This window comes from Thamnophis elegans, chromosome Z, assembly GCF_009769535.1.
Source record: "Thamnophis elegans isolate rThaEle1 chromosome Z, rThaEle1.pri, whole genome shotgun sequence".
NCBI classification, from domain to species: Eukaryota; Metazoa; Chordata; class Lepidosauria; order Squamata; family Colubridae; genus Thamnophis; species Thamnophis elegans.
The window spans coordinates 64,162,607-64,185,423 of NC_045558.1; the positions used below are offsets into that span (position 1 = coordinate 64,162,607).

Below are 22,817 nucleotides of genomic sequence, written 5' to 3' on the forward strand. Positions count from 1 at the left end.
GGACTTCCAGGAGATTCCCCCTACGATCTCCAGCAGCAGGAGGATCGGCCCGCAGGTCAGCGGTCACCATTTTGAAAAGAGCACGTGGTCGAGCACGTGATCGGAGCTTCCCTATGGAGGCCGAAAGTGCTCAGAAGGCCCCAGCAAGCCGGAAGAGGCTTCTTCTAGGCTCTACCCCGCCAGTGATCCGGGGGGTGATCCAGAGCTGGGCCTGCCGGCAACTGAGTCAGAGGATCAGCACAGGGGCTTAAAGAGCGGATCCAGCCCCTGAGAGCAGAATCCGACCTTGCAGCCGGCTATAGGAGGAGGAGGTGGTGTGCATCTAACTGTGAGTAATGGCGGAGGCGACCAGGAGCAAGGGCACCAGGTCCAAGGCCCCAGGGAGTGAGGATCCCGGCGAGGGAACTTCCAGAGGTTTTTCCCCAGCACCCAGGGGGAGATCCCCACTGAGGAGGGATAAGGCCAGGGCCCCCAAACAGGCAGCCCCCAGGAAGGAGGCCAGAAACACCAGGGCCTCGGCCAGGGAATTCAGGGCGACCATCAGCCCTTCCCCTTCCAGGTCTCGTTCCCCTCGCAGGGCTCCAGCCTGGGTGGAGGCCCGAACAGCCTCTCCAGCCTCTCCAGGGGGCTCCTTTAGAAGACATAGCTCTTTATCGCCCCCCCTTTTGCCTGCTCCCCCAGCGGACTCCAGAGCGGATCCCTTTGGGCGCAGAACCACCAGCCCAACCAGGCCTCGCCTGGCTCCCCTTTCTCCGGAGCCCAGGGAATATCCCCAGCCTCCAGAACTACAGTCTGCCCTACCTGACTCAACCAATAGTTTCCAGGACATGCTAGCCAGGGCTCTGGCCCAGGTAATGGCTTCTAGCTTAGGTCAGCAACCTCAAGGTTCCAGGAGCAAGGCCCCACAGGATCCCCCTAGGATCCAGCAAGAACGCCCCAGCACATCAGCTGCCAGGGAAGCCAGGTCTCCCTCCCCTTCCACGGCTAGCGAGGCCTCCAACCTAGAGGAAGGAGAATTGAAGGAGGTGGGGTTCTCAGAGGATGCGGATCCCCAGGCAGAGGATGATTCCACCGTGGCAGGGCTTTTCCCCCCTTCCTTATTTAGCTCCTTACTTCGCAAGGCAGCGGCCACAGCTGACCTGGATCCCCCTCCCCCGGATCCCAAACCGGCAGCGAAATCATCTGACAAGGGTAAGAGCAAGAAGAAAAAGGGGCCCTTCCATAGACCCCCCGTGGCTAAGGAGGAGATTCCCACTCCGGAGATGTTAAATCGCAGTGGGTAAAACTAGGGTCCTTCCCCACCCCAGGTGGGAATGAAAGAAGGTTTTACAACCTTAATCAAACTTTTGCCCAGACTCTCCAGGTACTGGAGGTGGACAACCCAGTGGCCACTCTGGCTTCATCCTCAACAGTGGTCGCAGGAGACACTGTCAATTGCCTCAAACCTGAGGACAAGAAGGCAGACATTGTCCTGCGCAAAACGTTTCAGGCTATCACTTGGGTTATCAGGGCGGCTGCCTCTGCCTCTTTCTTTAACAGGTCCACAGTCATATGGTTGGAGCAGCTGAGGGACAGGACTCCAGCCTCAGATGTGCGCCTGCTACAAGACATATCCAAGATGCTGGCGGCAACGCAGTTCTCAGCAGACGCCACGCTGGATGCGGTAAAGTATGCGGCCCGAGCTATGTCTTCCTCAGTTGCTTCTAGGCGCATGCTCTGGCTACGTCACTGGCAGGCGGAATCCCGGATGAAGTGGCACCTAACGGGCGCAGACTACACCGGGGAGAAGCTATTCGGGACGGCACTGGATCCTCTCCTCGTAGAGGATAAGAACAAACGGAAGGTGCTCCCAACAACAACTAAGCGATCGGGCTTCCGCCACGCGCCATACCCCAGGAGAGCCCCGTACCGACCACCCGACGGGGACAACCAGAATCAGAGGTACCAGAACCCTAGATTCCACAGGCAAGGGGATAGACAGTTCCAGAGGGACAGATTCAGGGGCCAGCAGCAGGGCAAGCGGCCCTTTCGAAGGGGAGGCGGTCGTCCCTTCCGCAGATTCAGGTAATCCGGGCCCGGATTTCCCCATCGGCGGTCACCTCCCTGTTTGCGGATGCCTGGGAATGGGTCACCTCGGATGAGTGGGTTCTCCAGACTGTAAGGCTTGGGCTACACCTGGAGTTTCATTCTCTTCCCCCCAGCAGATTCCGCACCTTTGCCCCCTCTACAGACCCGACCAAGCGGGCCCTTAAGGCCAAAGCCATTAAACATCTACTTGACATAAGGGCCATTGAAAGAGTCCCAGGAGGGGAGGAGGGATCTGGGTTCTACTCGAACCTCTTCTTAGTCCCTAAGAGCTCAGGGGGATGGAGGGCCATCCTGGACCTTAAGCTCCTAAATTCCAGGGTGGTATACTGTAAATTTAAAATGGCCTCCCTAAAATCCATTCTGGAGGGCATTCAACTGGGTGACTTCCTAGCCTCTATCGACCTCACAGAAGCATACTTACACATCAGGATCGCCCCGGACACCGTAAATTCCTCAGGTTTTCACATGAAGGGCAACATTTCCAATACAGGGCCCTTCCCTTTGGGCTGGCATCAGCCCCCAGGACTTTCACCAAGATCCTAGCAGCAGCAGCCGGTCACCTACGCTCCCTCCCAGTCCGTTTGTTTTGTTATTTGGATGACATCCTCGTCTTAGCCAGGTCTCCCGCCCTGGCTGAGCGAGACCTGAGAATCACCATAGACACCTTTAGGGCCCTGGGGTTTTCCATCAATTTGGAAAAGAGCCATCTGGTCCCTTCCACCAGGCTTCTTCACTTAGGGTCCATTATCGACTCGGTAGCTGGGGATTGAGTGCGGTTGGTCAGCCAGGATTGCAAGGACAGCATCATTAAAATGATTCTTGAGGTTCGCAAGTTACGCTCTGTCCCTGTAGTTCTTCTTTCCAGGCTCCTGGGGAAGTTCATCTCGTGCATAGGAATCGTACCGTGGGCCCGACTGCACGCCAGGGAGCTCCAGTGGTTCCTGCTACCTCACCAGTAAGCCGGGATGAGTGATGCTACCTTCAGGATCAGAGTGACCCTCCAGGTACGGCTATCCCTCCGTTGGTGGCTCTCCCCAGCACTGAACAGAGGATGCCTCTTCAGAGAACCGATGAGGAGGATCCTCACCACATCTAAACTCACCACAGATGCAAGTCTCTTCAGCTGGGGGGCCCACTTGGAGAATCAGATTGCCCAGGGCCGCTGGACCCCCGTCAGATCTGCGAAACAACATCAACTGGCTGGAGCTCAGAGCCATCCATCTGGCCCTTCGACACTTCAAGGACTCGGTAGCCGGTCAACACATCCTGGTTCTGACCGACAACGTAGCGGCCAAGGCTCACGTGAACCGACAGGACGGCACCCACTCCAGGGCCCTTCGCAACGAGGCCCTGCGGTTGGGGAACTGGGCAGAGAGGCACCTTCAGTCCATAAAAGCCGAACACATCTCCGGAACGGACAACCATCAAGCAGACTGGCTCAGCAGGGAGATGGTGGACAACGGAGAGTGGCAGCTCCATCCCTCGATCTTCCGTCAGATCTGCGAGAGTTTCGGTCATCCGACGGTGGACCTCTTCACTACCCCGCAGAATGCCCAGCTGCCAGAGTTCGTTTTGAGGTTTCCGACCAGGGGAGCCATGGACATGGACGCCCTTCATTGCAGATGGCCACCAGGTCTTCTTTATACCTTTCCCCCCCTTCCCCTCATTCCCGGGGTCCTGAGGAGGGTGGTGGAGGAGGGAGCAGAGATGATAATGGTGGCTCCCTTCTGGCCTCGTCGTCCCTGGTTGGCAGACCTCGTGGATCTGTCCACAGCTCCCCACTGGAGGATCCCAGCGGGGGTGCTGGCCCTGTGCCAGGGGTCTCTGCAGCATCCGAACTCGGAGTGGCTTCATCTGACTGTCTGGCGATTGAGCGGGAACAATTAAGGGAGGCTCAATATTCCGAAAAGGTCATCAGAACTGTGGAAGCATCCAGGAGACAGTCCACCACTCGCTTCTACAACGCCTCATGGGTGGCCTTCGTGGACTGGTGCCGAGCCAAGGGTCTCCGTCCAGCTGCAGCCTCGGTTCCACAGGTCCTGGACTTCCTCCAGGAGGGGCACAAAAAGGGTCTAGCCACTAGTACACTCAGGATACAAGTCTCCGCCCTATCCACAGTCCTGGGGGTATGTGAATGCCCCTCCCTTGTCCCAACATCCGGTCCTAAAGCGCTTTCTCAAGGGGGCGGCCAATCTGAAACCCTCAGTGGTCCATCGATTCCCCACCTGGGACCTTCCTACCGTCCTTCAGGCCCTCACCGAAGCCCCGTTTGAGCCCCTGAGAGAGGTCTCTTTTCAGCTCCTAACCCTCAAGGTTGTCTTTCTGGTCGCCATCACCTCAGCCAGGAGAGTTTCCGAAATCAACGCCCTCTCCAGTAGGGCGGATCTCTGCACCTTCTTAGATAACCGGGTCATCCTCAGGCTCGACCCCGCTTTCATGCCCAAGGTTAATTCCCCCTTTCACAGGGCTCTCGAGATTATTCTCCCGGACTTCTGTCCTCACCCCTCAGGTGACAGGGAGAAATCCTGGCACAAGCTGGATGTCAGGAGAGCCTTGCGCATATATCTGAAACGCATGGCCCCCTTTAGACGCTCGGAGGCTCTGTTCGTGTCTTATCAGCCTTCCTCCCGGGGAGCCAAGGTCTCTCCAGCCACCATCAGTAGATGGATTAGGACGGCCATCTCACAGGCCTACAGGGCCCAAGGTATTCCGGTCCCTGGGGGCATCACGGCTCATTCCACTAGAAGTGCAGCCACCTCTGCAGCCTGGTCCACCCAGGCCCCCATAGAGGAGATCTGCCGGCCGGCCGCCTGGGCTTCTCCTTCTCCCTTCATTAAACACTACAGACTGGACGCCTACGCCTCTGCGGAGGCTGCCTTCGGCAGGAGGGTTCTGCAGGGGGTTCTGGACTCCCCGGGGGGCTCAGGCCCAGCAAATCCCTCCCAGGACATCTAGCTTTGGTATGTCCCACGTGTTACTCCTCCCACGCCTTCTCTTCGGAAACTGGCAGTTGGACTTACCTGAACTGCATGTTTCGTAGAGATGCGTGGGAGGAGTCACTTCCCTCCCGTCTGGGCGCCCCCACGCCTGGGGGGGGCCTGAGCGAGTCCAGGTTCAGCATTAGCTATTAGGAAGGATATGTGTTGGCTGTTTTTTGTTTGTCCTTCCTTTCAGTTTCTGCTACGATCCATCGGTAATCTGGGAGAGTCGGAGGAGGTACGGAGGTGTGGCTCCAAAAGATTAATACCTCAATCTCCAATAGGCAAGAAGGCTTGGGTAATACCCACGTGTTACTCCTCCCACGCATCTCTACGAAACATGCAATTCAGGTAAGTCCAACTGCCATTTTCGGAATATAAGACACACTGGAGTATAAGACGCACCTTAATTTTTAGGGAGGAAATCAGGAAAAAAACCTTTCTGCCTCTTTCCCAGCAGCATCCATCAGTATTCATCTGGCTAACATCTTTGCTGCTTCAGTCTGAGCCTGGTTCCCGAAGCTGCCTGGGGAACTGCAATGAAAGCCTTTTCAATGAAAGCGTTTTTGGGCTGTAGGTTTCCCTTCCCGATTCCAAAAAGGGTGTGTGCAGAGGCCAAACAAGTGCATCGTGTTTCAGATGGCAGGTGGTTTCAGTATGCGCTGCCACCTGAAAATGCTTTCCTTCCCAGTTCCCCGGTACACATCACAGAGCCACGCGCCCTCCCCCACTCTACAGACTCACTGCCTGTTTTCTCCTGTCCAGTACCATTGGCTGGGAGAGGAAGGGAGAAAAGCGAGAAGGCAGCGCAGTCGGACGAAGGTTCAGGAGCCAGGCACGGACACAGGGCAGGCAGATTAAAGGCAGCCAGCAGATGGACGGCTTGACAGCTTGGCTGCTGGCCACCTGGAGTGTGCAGGCAGCAAAGGAAACCCATGTCATGGCCGCCACTGCCTCCTGCCTATGTGCTTCGAGGAGGTTGAGCAGCAGCAGCAAGATGTTTTCCTGCACAAAACAGCCAAGCGAGAGAAGTGGTGGAGCTGCCAAACTCAAGAAAGATGTTCAGGCACAATTTGGGCGGGGTGTGTGTGTGTGGCAGGTGGCTATGGCTATCCAACATCTTCTTAAAGACTTTCAGTGTTGGGGCATTCACAACTTCTTGGGACAAGCTGTTCCACTGATTAATTGTTCTAATTGTTAGGAAATTTCTCCTCAGTTCTAAGTTGCTTCTCTCCTTGATTAGTTTCTACCCATTGCTTCTTGTTCTACACTCAGGTGCACTGGAGAATAGTTTGACTTCCTCTTCTTTGTGGCAACCCCTGAGATATTGGAACACTGCTATCATGTCTCCCCTAGTCCTTTTTTTCATTAAACTAGACATGCCCAGTTCCTGCAACCATTCTTCATATGTTTTAGTCTCCAGTCCCCTAATCCTCTTTGTTGCTCTTCTCTGCACTCTTTCTAGAGTCTCCACACTTTTTCTACATTGTGGCGACCAAAAGTGAATGCAGTATTCCAAGCGTGGCCTTACCAAGGCATTATAAAGTCGTATTAACACTTCACGTGATCTTGATTCTATCCCTCTGTTTATGTAGCCTAGAACTGTCTGGCTTTTTTGGCAGCTGTTGCACACTGCTGGCTCATATTTAAATGCTTGTCCACTAGGATTCCAAGATCCCTATTACATTTACTACTATTGAACAAAGTACCACTGTATACTGTACCTGTGCATTTTGTTTTCCTTGCCTGAATGTAGAACCTTACTCTTTCGCCACTGAATTTCATTTTATTAGATAGTGCCCAATGTTCAAATTTGTCAAGATCCTTCTTGACAAATTTGAACATTGGGCACTATCTAATAAAATTAAATTCAGTGGCGAAAGAGTAAGGTTCTATATTCAGGCAAGGAAAACAAAATGCACATTAAGCCTATCTTCTTGAGTGTTGGCTATTCCTGCCAGCTTGGTGTCATCTGCAAATTTGAGGAGTTCCCTGTGTATTCCCTCATCCAAATCATTGATGAAGATGTTGAAGAGTACTGGGCCTAAAACAGCCTTGGGGTACTCCACTGCATACTTCTCTCCATGAAGATGCAGTTCTACTGAGGACTACACGTTGAGTGCGGTTGGTCAGCCAGTTACGAATCCATCTGGTGGTGATGCTGTCTAACCCACATTCTTCTACTTTATCTAGTAGTAGATTATGGTCTATCTTGTCAAATGCCTTACTGAAGTCCAAGTAAACTATATCGACAGCATTCCTCTAGTCCACTAATTTTGTCACTTTGTCAAAGAATGCAATAAGATTAGTCTGGCATGATCTGTTTTTGACAAACCCATGTTGGCTTTTGGCTATTACTTTGTTTACTTCTAGGTGTTCACTAATTCATTGCTTGATTAGCTTTTCCAGAATCCTTCCTGGTATTGAGGTCAGGCTGATAGGTCTGTAGTATCCTGGATCTATATTTTTTCCTTTTTTGAAGATGGGAACCACATCAGCTCTTTTCCAGGCCTCTGGTAGTTCCGCGGTGCTCCAGGATCTCTGAAATATATAGTTCAGTGGTTCTGAGATCTTATCTGCCACTTCCTTCAGAACCCTGGGGTGTAATCCATCCAGTCCTGGTGATTTGAACTCGTCTAGTGTAGACAGGTGCTCACTTACCATTTCCTTCCCTATTTCAACTTGTGTTCCTAATCTGATTTTTGTGGTGCTGTTTTTGATAGGTTGGACTGTTTTATCCCTTGGTGTAAAAACAGATGCAAAAAAATGAGTGAAATAGTTCTGCTTTCTCCCTGTTGCTTGTCACCTTCTTGCCACTTTCTCCCAGCAATGGACCAATTGTTTCCTTAACTTTTTTCTTGTCTTTAACATGTTGGAAGAAGTTCCTACTGTGTGGTTGCCACAAGAATCAGTGCTCTCTCTGTTTAATATTTACATGAGGCTGCTGGGAGAGTTCATCTGTTACCTTTAGGTGCAGTATCATTTTCAGTGCATTCAGAAAGTATTCAGACCCACCTCACCTTTGTCAATTTTTTTATGCTTCAGCCTGATTCTACAGTTGTTGAAATTCATTTTTTCTCATTAATCTATACTCAGTACCCCATAATGACAAAGTGAAAACAAAATTTTAGAAATGTCTGTAAATTTATTAAAAAGAATAAACTTAAAATATAACATTGGCATAAATATTTAGACCCTTCACTCAGTACTTTCTTGAAGCACCTTTGGCAGTAATTACAGCTTCAAGTCTTTTTTAGTATGTTGCAACAAACTTTTTACCTTGGATTGGGGAATTTTTTGCCATTTTTCCTTGCAAATTCTCTCAAACTCAGTCAGATTGGATGGCAACTGTCAGTGGACAGCCATTTTTAGGTCCCTCCAGAGATGTTCAATAGAGTTCAGGTCAGGGCTTTTGCTGGGTCATTCTTGGACATTCATAGAGTTGTTCCTAAGCCACTCCTGTGTTGTCTTGGCTGTGTGCTTAGGATCAGTGTCATGTGGGAAAGTGAACCTTCTGCCTAGTCTAAGGTTCTGAGTGCTGTGGAACAGGTTTTCACTGAGGATATCTCTGCATTTTGCTGCATTCAGCATTCCATTAATCCTGACCAGTCTCCCAGTCCCTGCTGAAAAACATCCCCACAGCATGATGCTGCCATCACCATGCTTCACTATGGTGTGATATTGAGCAGGTGATGAGCGGAAACTGGTTTCCTTGAGGCATAATGTTTAAAATTGAAACCAAACAGTTCCATCTTGGTTCCATCAGACCAGAGAATCTTGTTCCTCACAGTCTGAGAATCCTTCAGGTGGTTTTTTGCAAACTCCACGTGGGCTTTCATGTGTTTTGCACTGAGGAGAGTCTTCTGTCTAGCAACTCTGTCATAAACCCCAGATCAGCAGAGAGCTGCAATGATGGTTGACTTTCTGGAACTCTGTCCCATCTCCATACAGTATCTAGAGAGCTCCAGTCAGAGAGACTGGTCATCTCTTACTAACGTCCTTCTCCCCCAATTACTTAGTTTGACTGGGCAACCAGCTGTTGTGCCAAACATCTTCCATTTGAGAATTATGGAGGCTACTATGCTCTTGGAACCTTCAGTGCAGCAGAAATTTTATTGTAGCCTTCTCCAGATCTGTGCAATAATCCTCTCTCTGACATCTGCATGGACTTCCTTTGCTCTGCTACAGTATGCAATGTCAGCTGTGAGGCCTTCTATAGAGAGGTTGTGTCTTTCCAAAGCATTTAATTTACCACAGGTAAACTCATATCTGTGTAGACGCCTCCAATTACGGTGTAGAAATTTATCAGCAACAATAAAGAGAAATGGGAGGTACCTGAGCTGAAATCCAAGTGTTGTTGCATAGGATTTGAATATAAACTGAATATTTCATATGTGATATTTCAGTTTTTTTTCTTTTTAATAAATGAGCAGACATTTCTAAAATTATGTTTTCACTTTGTCATTATAGGATACTGAATGTAGATTAATGAGGAAAAAATGATTTAACAACTGTAGAATCAGGCTGTAGCATAAAAAATTGACAAAAGTGAAGAGAGTCTGAATACTTTCTTAATGCACTGTATATGCTGATGATATCCAATTATACATTTCCATTCATGGCAAATTAAGCAATGCTTCTGGTATTTTATCCCAATGTCTGGAGGGTGTAGGGGTCTGGATGGGGAGCAACAGGCTTCACTGTACCCTGTACACTGTAAGACAAAATAGTTTTGGGTTTTGAGGCCCTAAAGTTTTAAAGGTGGCTGGAAGGGATTATGCTGTCCCAGACAACTTTCCTATACAATCTAGAGGTTCTCCTGGATTCCCAAAACCTACTCAATGAATAGGTGGCAGTTATGGCTAGTAGTGTCAGGTCCCCTACTGAGATGCTGCTATTCTGATGGAGGAGGGGGAGGAGCTATTGAGGTTGGATTCTCTGCATGCGTTCGCTTTTGCTGTAACCACATAAGATTTAGGAACGGAGGCTCTCTTGAAGACAGACAGGCTTCTTCCCAGCCAGTTCTAGCCTGACACCAAGATCACTGTGTTCGGCTGATGAACCACTATCAACCTAGTGTCTCTGAGTTCTCAAAACATCTATTTGGAATTCAGTGGTGAGTTTATATTATTTTTATTACCGGTTCACTTGTGCACATGTTTGTGCTTGTGCTCAATGCTTCTGCACATGTGCAGAAGCATCCAGGTGGGTGGACGGAGCCTTCCACCACCGCAACTACTGGTTCACCCGATCCAGGCCAAATTGGCAGCAACCCACCTCTGGTGGAATTGTATTGGCTACCAGTGGACTGGTGAAGGAGGGTGGGGTTTGAATTGGGAAGAATAGCTTAACACTTTGCATGGGAACTTCAGATTCCGCCTGAATTCTCTGTAATCACATTCTCTTTGAAAAAGTTCCTTTTGATAACTAATTGTTTCAAGAGTCATGGTTTCCTGAAGGAGTAGCTGAGGCAGGTCATTACAAATAGGATCTTCGCACAACTTTGTACTGTGTACCAGTACCTGTTCCTGTTCCTGTTCCTAGATTGAAGGGATGTACTCATAGTCACTCATTCTTTGGTCCTAGTCAGATTACTAAAATTCATTCCACATCAGGATACTGAAGATTATCCAGAAACTTCAGATGGTGCAAAATGTAGGGCTGTGAGAAGTTATGTGTGTTTCTGGTAGAACACATATTATACCTCTGCTTCACTAGCTGTGCTGGTTACAAGTTTGTTTCCAGGTCTAATTCAAAGGGCTGGTGTTGACTTTTAAAGCCTGTCAGGACATTAGATTACTCAAGGGTCTGCCATTCCACCAGATCTATTAGTGCAGGGTTGTATTTGACCTTGGGGGGCTGGGGGGGGGGGGCTGTGGCCAACTCGATGTTACTCGTGTCAGGGACACCTGTGGTGGCCCGAACACTCTGCCAGCAAAATGAGCTCCCAAGCTCTGTTTTCAGCTGCGACAGCATCCTGCAACCCTCTGCCAGTGAAAACGGAGCTCAGGAGAGCTGCATGCAGCCCTCAAAAGCTCCATTTTCAGCTGCAACCATCTCCTGCAACCCTCTGCCAGCAAAAACAGAACTCCATTTTTTCTGGCAGAGGCATTGTGGGCCAGTCTGCTGTTTCCAGGGCAGTTCCGCAGGCCAGATCTAAGCACCCCGTGGGCCGGATCCAGTCCCTGGGCCTTTAGTTTGACATCCCTGTATTAGTATATGCATGATAGGAGTACTCTCAACTGGGAACTACATTTGATGTGCCCTGGATGGTGGGCTGTTTTTGCTGTGGTCCCCATGCTGTAAAATCTTCTGCCTCCTGAGGTAAGATTGGTCTCATATTGTCTGATCTTCCAAAACTCTCTTAAGACTTGGTTATACCAGCAGGTCTGGGACACCCAGGGGCCAAGAAAACTTGTGAATTGACTCGGTTATCATTAACAACTCTTCATCTGCTGTTTTATTCATTGAGTTATTGAGATTTTGTGATTCTGGGGGAGTGGGGTGCACCAAGGGAGGCTCATTCAATTTCATTGTACACATATTGTGCATTGACAATAAAGGTTTGATTTTTATGGTTTATTTTTTATAATTAATCATGTTAATAGTTTTAGATATTTGTTTGATTGTTTAGCTTTGTTGTATGAGTCACTTGTTTGCTGAGATGAGTAGCTACATAATTGAATAAATGAATGAATGAATAGATAAAACTTCATTTCTAATTTATACTAAATTTCCCCTATAATGGCATAGATCTTTTTCCCCTGACATAGGCTAAAGTGACAGACTGATCTCCTTTCCTCTTTTGTTTTCAAAGCAAGATGAACTAGGGGGAAATTCCAAACTTTGCTAAATTTAAAGTAGACCTATTTAAATCAATTTCCACCTTATTGTTGTATCCTGACAATTGCAGCAGTGACGTGCAGTGAGGGATACCGTTGGTGAGGCAAGAGCGGTGAGTCCCTCCCCAGCCAGCCACCCACCCACCCCCACCCGACCTGCTCCCTGCCTGGCCAGCCAGCCGGCACAAAGACAAACCGCTCTTCTCCTCCCAGCCAACCAGCCACCCGACCTGCTCCCAAGAATGTCAGCGGGGACGGAGGAGGCGAGGGGCAAGGCAGCAGAGCGCAGCAGCGGCGAGAAGCAACAGCGGCGGGGACGTTGCTTCTCGCCGCTGCTGCGCTCTGCCGCCTCGCCCCCCGCCTCCTCCGTCCCCACTGACATTCTTGGGAGCAGGTCGGGTGGCTGGCTGGCTGGGAGGAGAAGAGCGATTTGTCTTTGTGCCGGCTGGCCGGCCAGGCAGGGAGCAGGTCGGGTGGGGGTGGGTGGCTGGCTGGCTGGGAGGAGAAGAGCGGTGAGTCTTTGAGCTGGCCAGCCGGCCGGCCAAGCAGGGAGCAGGTTGGGTGGGGGTGAGTGCTGGCTGGCTGGGGAGGGACTCACTGCTCTTCTCCCAGCCAGCCAGCCACCCACCCCCACCTGACAAGGGCTCACCGCTCTTCTCCTCCTCCTCCTCCTTGTCCTCCCCGCTCGGTGCTGGGCTGGCTGCTGAAGAAATGGCGGCTAGTGGTCAAAGAAAAACCTCTCCAGAATCACCCTTGCACTTGCGCAGTCGCTCAAGTGCAAGACATGATTCGCTGCTCCCAGATCAGGAGGCGGGAGAATCAGTGCCTCTTTTGCATATTAAATCTTTTGCTTTTTAACTCCACCTTAACTTTTAAAAGGCGAAAAATTCCTTAAGCAAAAGAGGCTCCGAATGCTCTCGCCTCCTCCTAGTTAACACTGAGAGCAGACACCAAGCCACTGTGACTTGAAATCTGGTAGCAACTATCCTGGCTTTAATTCATTAAAAAAAAAAATTAAAACTCTTTCCTTTCTCTCAGGAGACTGGGGAGGCTCCGCCTCCCTTGCCTCTAGTGACTGCACGTCCCTGAATTGCAGATACTGAATGGAGGTTTACTTCTGGAAAACAACAGGATAGAATCATCAAGGATGAAGCATGACATATTAGTTGTACTTCTGATTTCATAGAAGACTTTTAAAAATCATTTTGAAAGTAGTCTGCTAACTAAAGTTGTAATTGTAGTTTGACATTATTATCTTGCATTTAGAATTATTGCAAGAAGATCTAATATCTGATATGGGGAGTACTGAAGTTTAACTGTATGATTCCCCCCAATTACTCTGTAGGTGGTCTTTGAGGCCTTGCACAATCTGGAGGCTCGTGGTTATGTGGTTGGATGGATCATCGCTATCAGTTTACTGGTGGGAATTCTCATCTTCCTGTTATTGGCTGTACTGCTATGGAAGGTAAGCTGTCTGTCAGACACAACATAGGCAAGAGGATTAGCCACACCCTTGACCAAAAGTGCTTTTTGGTCTTTTAGGCTCTTTAGCATCCATTAATTGCAAATAATAAATCTTATACCCTAGGATCATTAAACTTCAGAACAAAACATTGTGTTTTCATTTTCTTCACTGCAAAAATGGAGGATTGTTAAAATTATGATCATAGAACCTTGAAAGAGGAACATGTTATGACACATTCCACATAAACTGATTTTTCATGGCTGGCATGGTAGAAAGTGTCTGTTAATGTAAGTGTCTGTTAATGTAATATGTCTGTTAATGTAATGTCTAAGCCCACGAGAATGTTTTACTGTTACAGCAGTGAACTTGTATGATTGTGAAAAGTAATTGAGAACTAACCAAAGGGAGGAGGGTATTCCTACCAGACTAAACAGAAACCAGTTGAAATGAAGGTGTTTCTGTTCAGTGACGTGAACCAGAGAGTGCTGCATGAGCCAATACAGATCAGAAAACACCAAGCAGAGCTTGACTTTCTGGTGATTTGGGGCCAAGTCAAGGATAATGTTCTGGTGTACTGCCCTTGAGAAATAGTTATTGACCCATATTTACATTGAGACAAGATGACTGTGCAGATCAGCCCCAACTCACATAACCCTATTTTTGCTACCAGCATGCTAGCCTCTTGTCTTTCCTGATTAATGTAGAGTTCTATGCATTATAAGCTTTGAAGGAAGGCTTGATTTCAGCAATGTTTTGAATGAAGCACCCTTTGAAGCTTTTTTGTATGGTCTTAAAAGTGAAAGAATGAACTTTTAAAAAAGAAAAAAAACCTGCCATGTTTTGTTTTCTGTTTTTGTTGTTATTGTACTTATAATTATTATTTTATGCCATCTCTCATTTTCTCTCTGTTTCTGTCTCTGTCTGTCTCCCTGTGTGTGTGTGTGTGTGTGTGTGTGTGAGAGAGAGAGAGAGAGAGAGAGAGAGAAATGAAAGAAAGATCAAAAGGAAGAAAGGAAATGGTAGGTAGGTAGGTAGGTAGGTAGGTAGGTAGGTAGGTAGGTAGGAAGGAAGGAAGGAAGGAAGGAAGGAAGGAAGAAAGAAAGAAAGAAAGAAAGAAAGAAAGAAAGAAAGAAAGAAAGAAAGAAAGAGAAACTAAAAGTGGCAAATATACTTAATGCTCCCATGTCTTTTAGTTGCCTCCTCTGCAGTTTCATTTACCTGCCTAAAACCAATTGGCCAATACATCCGATTTTTTTATAAATAGAGTAATGCAAAACACAAAAAAGGATTGGAGAATAAAATAAACTATGCCTCCTCATATCTGAAACCATTCTTTCTTCCACCATATCGATCCCCAAATCACAAATAATTTTTTTATTCTTTAAAGTTCTTACCTTTTTTTCCAGAATCTTCATTCAGCCACTACTTCTTCTGTTCTCGTCTTCCTCACAACTCCTTCACTCTTCCTCCTATGTTATTCTGCAGTTCAGTCTTTTAGTTTAACCAAACCTCCTCAGCATGCTTTTTTTAAAGCGGATTTTCACTTTTGGATTAATTTATCTTTGATTCTGTTTCCTCAAGTTTTAACATGAACATTTCTAAAATAACCAATTCACATTGCATTCAACCTACTTTTAACTCAGCTCTTACATTCATTTAAAAATATGCTCAAAAGCATTTCCTCATGTAGAAAATCCTGCTTTTCTCAACTAACGCTAGATCTGAGCAACTGAAGACCAATCTCTAGATTTTTCAAATAAAGTCAAGTAGATATCAGCAGGTATCAAGTAGGTATCAACTTTTGTACAAGCTCCATGATAATCATAGACACATAGCTCAGAAGCAGGGCTTGCATAACATTCTTGTTTCATATTTCTGACAAGTTCTGCAGAGACTTCTGAGTGGCAGCACATAATAATAATCAGTAAGCTCTGATAACAGAAGGCAGGCATACACAATTTTTTGTATTTTGTTTATGGAAGTAGATTTCTGTCTTTGATGGGGCTAAAGTAGTCCTTTGCCTAAATAGATACTGCTACCTTGGAGTTGGAATACTGCTACATAGTTGGAATGTTTAAATAAGCCTTTTTGGTTTTCCCAGAGGAGATTAAGATTCTTTTCTGCATTGCTTATCAGAATGTCAACCAAATTTTGTGTTTGGTGCAAGCTCTTAATAATTATGTCACTTTGGGAAATAAAAAACTAGAAAGTGGCTGCGCATACCACCTAAATTTTGTTTTTCTGGTCTATTTCATAGTAAAGCTTAGACCGGTTTAAAATACAGCAGCTGTACTCTTTTGTCCTTAAGTCTAAGAAATCTGCCTCATTATTCCATTGAATAGATAAATTCATACAGATAAATCACAGGAGGCTCTAATTTAACTATCATGTGGTTTAGAGTCCAGTAGCATTTCAGTTTTCTTAATAACACACCTTGAATACATGAGTCTTTTTGCCCAAATTAAACAAATCATGCATTTCAGTAGGTTTGTCATGAAGTTGCTTAGAAAAGTGTCAGCCATAAATACATAGGGCTTGCTTAGGAAAATGATCAAAGCACTCTTCTCTAAATACCACATATCTTGTTTTTATATTTAGAAAACGCTTTAAACTTTGTGGAAGATCAGCCAATTTGAAAATGAATGAGCGTAAGAATTCACTATAAATGTTTTTTAACTCATCAATTTTCCCCTCCCCATGGCCTCATATTACATGTCTTGGGAAATGGGAAATGATTTGCATTTACTCTGCCAGTGATTTTTGTATGGCCTGTGTCAGGCCTGCCTCCGCTCAAAACCCAATAAAGAAACCCCCCAACTCCATTTTTTCCCTTTTTTAAAAAAAAATATTTTATTTCCATTTTTATTTTCATAACACACACTCACATGTATACTATACATAGCCAATATCATATAGTATTAAATAATAATTACATCAGTTCCTCTTGTCAACAATGCCCCCCAAAATAGAAACCCATTATAGCTCTTCTGCTCTCCATACACCTCTTTCTTCTACCACCCTCCAACTTTCTATCTTCCCTCCATCATCCTTTTCTACTGTAGCAGCAGATTTGAGGTTTGCAATCTACTTATGAAAGACAAGGAGCCAATACCACAAGGTTCCAAGAGAAGACAGGCTTTTATTTTGGACGCGTCCAAGAGTTCAGTAGGAATGGCACCAAGACTGAACTGCCTGGGCTATCCCCTGGCAGAGATTTTATACTTTTTAATTGATCATTACAAATCAGGAGGCGTTACAATAGGTGGATACATTTTTAAGGTCATAACTTTGCTTAGGTCAGTAAAAGACATTTTTGGGAAAATTACAAATACATGATTCTCATAAAATCCCAAGTTACAATAGGGAAGTGAATCTTGGTTACTCATGAAGCAGACAGGAAAGATTGCTAAAATATTGCTAAAATATTGCTAAAATATTGCTAAAATATCGCTGATTACAAGTTAAAATCATGCTGAGTCTGAGTTGACATTTAAAAACACGCAGGCTGTCATAATTATTTTTAGTAGTTCCTTACACCCAGGCTTTCCTGTTTTCATTCTTGTGCACAGCTTGCATTTTATGTTCCCTTATTTTTGCAAGAGAAAAAAGAGGAAGTTCCTTTGGCCAGTAAGTCAGAATGCCAGGAAGGTAGAAATGAGCTTTGATTTTGATATTAAGCATTTTTAAAGGTTATAATATTTAGCCTGTTAGAATCACCTAACCTGATTAACTATTGGGGGGTTTACCTGCGCACCCCCTCCTGCATCATTCCCCCCTTTTGAAACTGCACCCACTCTGAAAGATTACTGTGTAGTTTCATAAACATCAGGCTCCCTATTGACCATAAGCCGAACATATTCATTATCTTCTTCTGTGTGTCCCATTAGAGTCAGGACTTTGGCAGTGGCCCGTTTCTCCACCAAGAGGGATAAAGAGTTGGTGATAGCACGGACAAAGAGTGGCATGATGCAGGGGATGATTACACATCCTGCTGCAATCAGGCCAATCAAAGCAATGATGGCCTGCAATCCAGGCAATTTTGGGAACCAGGAGCTAAAAGATGAGGTGAGATCAAATCCTTTCCATTCCTGCCCTGGGAAATGAGTGAGTTGTCTCATTTCTGTGGTGAGCTGCTTAATGACATTTCCAGTCTCATCAATTTGAAGGCAACAATTAGACAAGTTGAATTTCCCACAGACCCCTCTTTCTCTTGCGAGGAGGTAATCAAGAGCCAATCGATTTTGGTACGAAGTTTGTCAGTGGCAGTGGAGAGGATATTCAAAGATTTATCAATCCTTTCCCCAGCCAAGTCCAATACTGCCTGCAATCGCATGATCCGGTTGATCATGTAAATTGGGGTGCAATAACACCAAGACCCATCCTCAGCCCAAGTGGCCCTCCCATAGGTGCATACAATTCTCTCTGAGCTCCACGTGTCTGATTTCTCATATTCAGTCAGTTCCTTACAAGGAAAGTTAGAGAAGGCTGTGTCCACCTCCCTCTTCTGAGGGATGGGGTCCACTGAGTCATACACTGGGACTCCTAGCACCTGTCATGATTGGATGGGCAACAAAAAGAATGAAGGTTTTATCCATCCAAGAACACAGGAGCCCGCCCAATCTGCAGGAAGGATTTCAAAGGCCAGTGTGCCACAAATCCAATATATGTTCTCAGGGGCTTCCCATGGGCCAGATGGAGATTGTGGCTCTGACAGGTATTGTAGGAGTGTGAGATCAAATTTGGGGGGTTGCGAGAGATTGGATGGTGATGACCACTTGGAATAAGTGTTATCCCATTCCCCCAAACAAATTAGGTGGCCCACAGGATATGATCCATTATGAGAGAAACAGTTTTGGCCTACCAAATTTGTAGTGAGGGTCCATACAATACCTGTATGCTGAGTCCGTTGGGTGAGGTTGCCCTCGAGGGTCATGTTGTTATACACCTCTGGGTCTGCCTCTAGTGCTTCCCACGGCCATTTTCCCCCTATGTTTGTTCCTCCACAAACAAAGCAATTTTTAACAGTTAAGGCTTTTGCCACTTCCTCAGCCATTTCTACAAACAAGTTTACAGCCTTAGGGTTAAGGGGGAGGGGTTCTTCTAACTTTCGGAGGTTATCATATACAGACCATCCCAATGACTTCACCTCCCCTTCCTTTAAAGTTTCCACCCTTATTGTAATGTACACCAGGGGGTCAGACCCATCTCCATCAATGCCTATCCCATAACTTTCTTCTGCTGGGTGATTGCGGGACACTTCAAAAGCTACTGAGTTTGAATTTGGGAGGCTGCGAAAATTGGAAATATATGGACATCCCAGACGGGGAGAGGTTGGATAACCTCCTCCTGTATGTTGACAGACACAATCCCACCCTCTGCATGGATTTCTTTTGTCCATTCGATCTGCACAAGGAGAATACAGATCCCGACTGGGATTCTGGCACCCTAGACAGTAGGCATGGGATCGGGGACAGAGATACTTATGATTGTGATAATAAGTTTGTCTCCATCCCTGACTTCCACAAGCCCTGTAAGCCACCCTATCCATGGCAGCACATACATCGAATGTTACGGTGATGGGCTGCTGACCCTGTTTCAAAGCAGTGACTGTGGTGAGATGGTAAAGCTGAGATTCTTTGGGATTGTCAAGCAGGGCCAGGCCGGCCCATACAGTGACTTTGATACGAACTGGGGTGGTTGGTTGATAACAGACAAGCTGGTTTTTCTGAATGCAGTAATTATACATGGTACCATTGGATACACACGTTCTTTTTTGAGGTGTGTAATCCACTGGGGCCTGAGTGTGGTAGATCATTGTAACAATTGTGCAAGACCCTACCTTAGTCTTGGTAAGGCATGGGCCACACTCATCCAGCCCTGGTGTTGCAGAAAGATAACACACCACCCCCTCTGATCCCTGGCATTGGCTATAGATGCGGGGTTGCTTTCTTCCAAAGGTACAATTTGGGAGATTGAAGTTTTGACAAGATTTGGGTTTTCCCATTTTGAATTTCAGGGTGTTTCTTTGTGGTCCCAGCAGGCATTCAGTGCATTCCAATGGGGAGGGGGTAATGGTTTCCTTCTCATCTAAGCCATCCTTCTCACCTTCTGGAAGGGTGGGTGTGGGACGGAGGTTCCTACCTGGTTGCAAGAGTGGCTCCAGAACCACCGTTCCCTTTCCCTGTGCATTCAAGGTAACTGTAGCTGTCCTGCTGAGGATCCTACCAAGTGCTCCAGCTCGGCATTGGTATGATTCCAAGTAATTGGGATGAGTTATCCAGACCTCCAGGCAACTGGATTTTTCACTATGGTTACGTATTATGCCTAGGCGCCGGGACTCACTCAGTTCCTGAGGTTTCATGCTTGACAGATTCTCATCTTCTGACCACCATTGCAGCAACCATCCATTTCCTACATCACCAATGATTTGACAAGTTATTCTCACCATGATTGGAAGCTGATCATAAGTTATGCCATATTCCATTTTCAAACTGAAATCAAAGGGTGCCTGCTTCCCCCGAGCCCTTGTGCTTTCTGGATAGGGGTCTGGGAAGGATCTCTGAATGGGCCTTTTGTGATGGCACATAATGGTTGAATTATAGTATTCGTTTGGTGCTCAAGATGTGACATTGGGGTCCATTCTACACTGCCAATAGTTCCTTGTTTCCTCTGAACAGGGGGATAACCCTTCCTCTGGATGGCAATGTAATACCCAGCGTTCAATATATGAAAAATGCAATCCCTGTTCACCCTGATAGAAGCAATTCTTGCAAAGAGGAAAAGGCCCTGGACCCATTTCTTCTAGCATTGGCTCAGAAGTTACCTGTGGAGGGGAGTCATTTGTAGAGGTGAGGGGCCTCACGTCAGGTTGTTGCAAGGTACCCTCATTATTCTCATTCCCCCCTTTAGGAAAGGATGGAGAGGGGATTGGGTCATCGTACATAGGGGGAACCTCCCACACTATCATTGGGGCGGTCCTGTTCATGACTGTTGCATAGAAATAAAGAGATTTAAAGACAATAGAAACGGATAAGAGAAAAATCACGATTAGAATAGCTGGGATCAGGCCATTCCTAATGCATGCAGTTTGGCGCAGGCGTTGGTTGGGTTCCATGGTTGGTTCTCAGCGTCGGGCAGGGGCGGAGCTTCCACGGGAGACGCGATACGTTGCCTGTGCGATGGATGTCGGCGGCACCTGGAGCGACACCTGCAGAGGGGGTTGGTTCTTCAACACCTGGTCGTAGAGCGATAGCCTCTGGTGTATCAGCAGACAAGGTGGCGTCCTTCCGGTGCTTCCGAAACGTGAGGTGTAGAGGCTTGGCAGGGTCCCTGGAGGCAGTCCAGCACGTCTTTGCAGCCAATTTCAGGCGAGTCCAATGAATCCAAGGCTTAATTTCAGCTACCTTAACAGCAAGGGGAGAACAAATAACAACAGTATACGGCCCACACCATTTTGGTCCCAAAGGCACTTTTTTCCAGTCCTTCACCCAGACCTCTTGTCCTGGGTGGAAATTGTGCACTGGAGTTACAATTACATGAGGACGACAAGACAAAACATATTTTTGCAATTGATGGACAATGGCATTCAGGGCTTGCAACTGTTTGAGTTTCACTGTGTCTGCAACCTGAGGGGTGGACAACTCCTGTGGTCCAGGCAAATTAGGAACCCTCCCATACAACAACTCAAATGGTGAGATACCCAGCTCCTTGGTGGGAGCGCACCTTACTGCAAGCAACGCCATGCTGAGGGCATCTGGCCACTTGAGATGGGTTTCCTGACAAATTTTGGCCAATTTATCCTTTATGGTTCTATTAGCCCTCTCAACTTTTCCCACTGAGGCCGCATGATACGAACAGTGCAACTTCCAAATAATTCCCAACATTTGAGCAATTTTCTGAGTGGCTGTGTGGATGAACTCAGGCCCATTATCTGAGGAAATGCGTGAGGGCAACCCATATCATGGAATGATTAAGTTTAACAGTGTTCGGGTTACCTCAAAAGCTTTTTTCGTTCTAGTAGGAACACATTCAGACCACCCAGTGTATGTGCAAACAACAACTAACATGGCAGTGTATGATCCCACTTTTGGCATGTCTGTAAAATCAATCATTAAAGAATCAAAAGGATAAGCACCCCTAGGTTGGTGTCCAGGGGGAAGACCTGGGCCCTGACGTGGGTTATTGGCAGCACATATCTGACATCGAGAGCAAACAGCAGCTGCCAAACTAGACAAGTTGTTGATATAGACCTCCCTAGTCAAGGCTTTTTCCAAAGCTGTTTTTCCTAAATGCAAATGCCTATGCAAGGAAGAGACAGCATCCCATGCCAACTGCTGAGGTACAAACACCCTCTTGTCCGGCAGAACCCACCACCCATCCAGTAGTTCTGCCCCTATTGCTTCAGCCTGCTGGACTTCTGAGCAGATATATGATGGGGGTTTATCTTCTTGGGCTGGAGTCCACAAAGTGAGGCAGGTGGCCTGTAGAGAAGGTGGATCCAAAGCTGCTGCTCTGGCAACCTGATCAGCTTTCTTGTTTCCTTTCTCAGCTGTTGAAATCCCTTTTTGATGACCCCGTATATGCATAATGGCAACTTGTTTGGGGGCCCACACACTGTCCAACAAAAGCAAAATTTGGGGCCCATATTTGATGTCTTTCCCTCCTGCTGTGATGAGGCCCCTTTCCCTATATAAAGCCCCATGGACTTGGACAGTGAGGAAGGCATATTTGGAGTCTGTGTAAATGTTGACATGTAGACCCTGTGCCAATTCTAGAGCCCTGGTGAGTGCATGTAGTTCTGCCAGCTGGGCACTGGTTCCTGGAGGTAGGGGCCTGGCTTCCCACACATCATCAAGAGTGACTACAGCATAAGCGGCTTTCCTCATACCCTTATGTAAAAAGCTGGTTCCATCTGTAAAAAGAGTTGCATCTGGGTTGGAGAGGGGTTCGTCTTTCAAATCTGGGCGACTGGCATAGGTCTCTTCAATGGTTTGCAAAGAATCATGAGTGATTTTAGAGTCTGGTTCAGGCAACAGGGTGGCTGGATTCAAAGCATATGACTGGACAAGCTTGATGAGGGGGTTATGTGTGATAAGCCCCTGGTACTTCAACATTCGTGGATTGGTAAGCCACAAACGACCTTTTTGGTCTAGGACAGCCCGAAGAGCATGGGGGGTGTAGATATTTAATTGCTGTCCAAAGGTGAGCTTATTGGCTTCCTGGGTAAGTAGGGCAGTGCCTGCTACAGCTTTAAGACAGGAGGGCCACCCTTTTGCCACCTGATCCAATTGTTTGGACAAATATGCAACAGGGCGATACCAGGTTCCCAACTTTTGAGTCAACACCCCAACAGCCATATTCTGTTTAGTGTCCACAAACAAATGAAAAGGTTTATCCAAATTAGGGAGTCCTAGACTTGGTGCTTGAGTCAAAGCATGTTTCAAT

General features: G+C 46.9%; 1 protein-coding gene across 2 annotated transcripts in view; it reads left to right on the forward strand.

Moving 5' to 3' along the window:
• Nucleotides 1-22,817, forward strand: part of ITGA9 (integrin subunit alpha 9) — a 615,138-nt gene that overhangs the window by 515,718 nt on the left and 76,603 nt on the right. For both annotated transcript variants that reach the window (XM_032236787.1, XM_032236788.1), the window contains exon 27: nt 13,254-13,373. In XM_032236787.1, the coding sequence (XP_032092678.1) occupies nt 13,254-13,373 (120 nt within the window). The remainder of the gene's footprint in view (nt 1-13,253; nt 13,374-22,817) is intronic.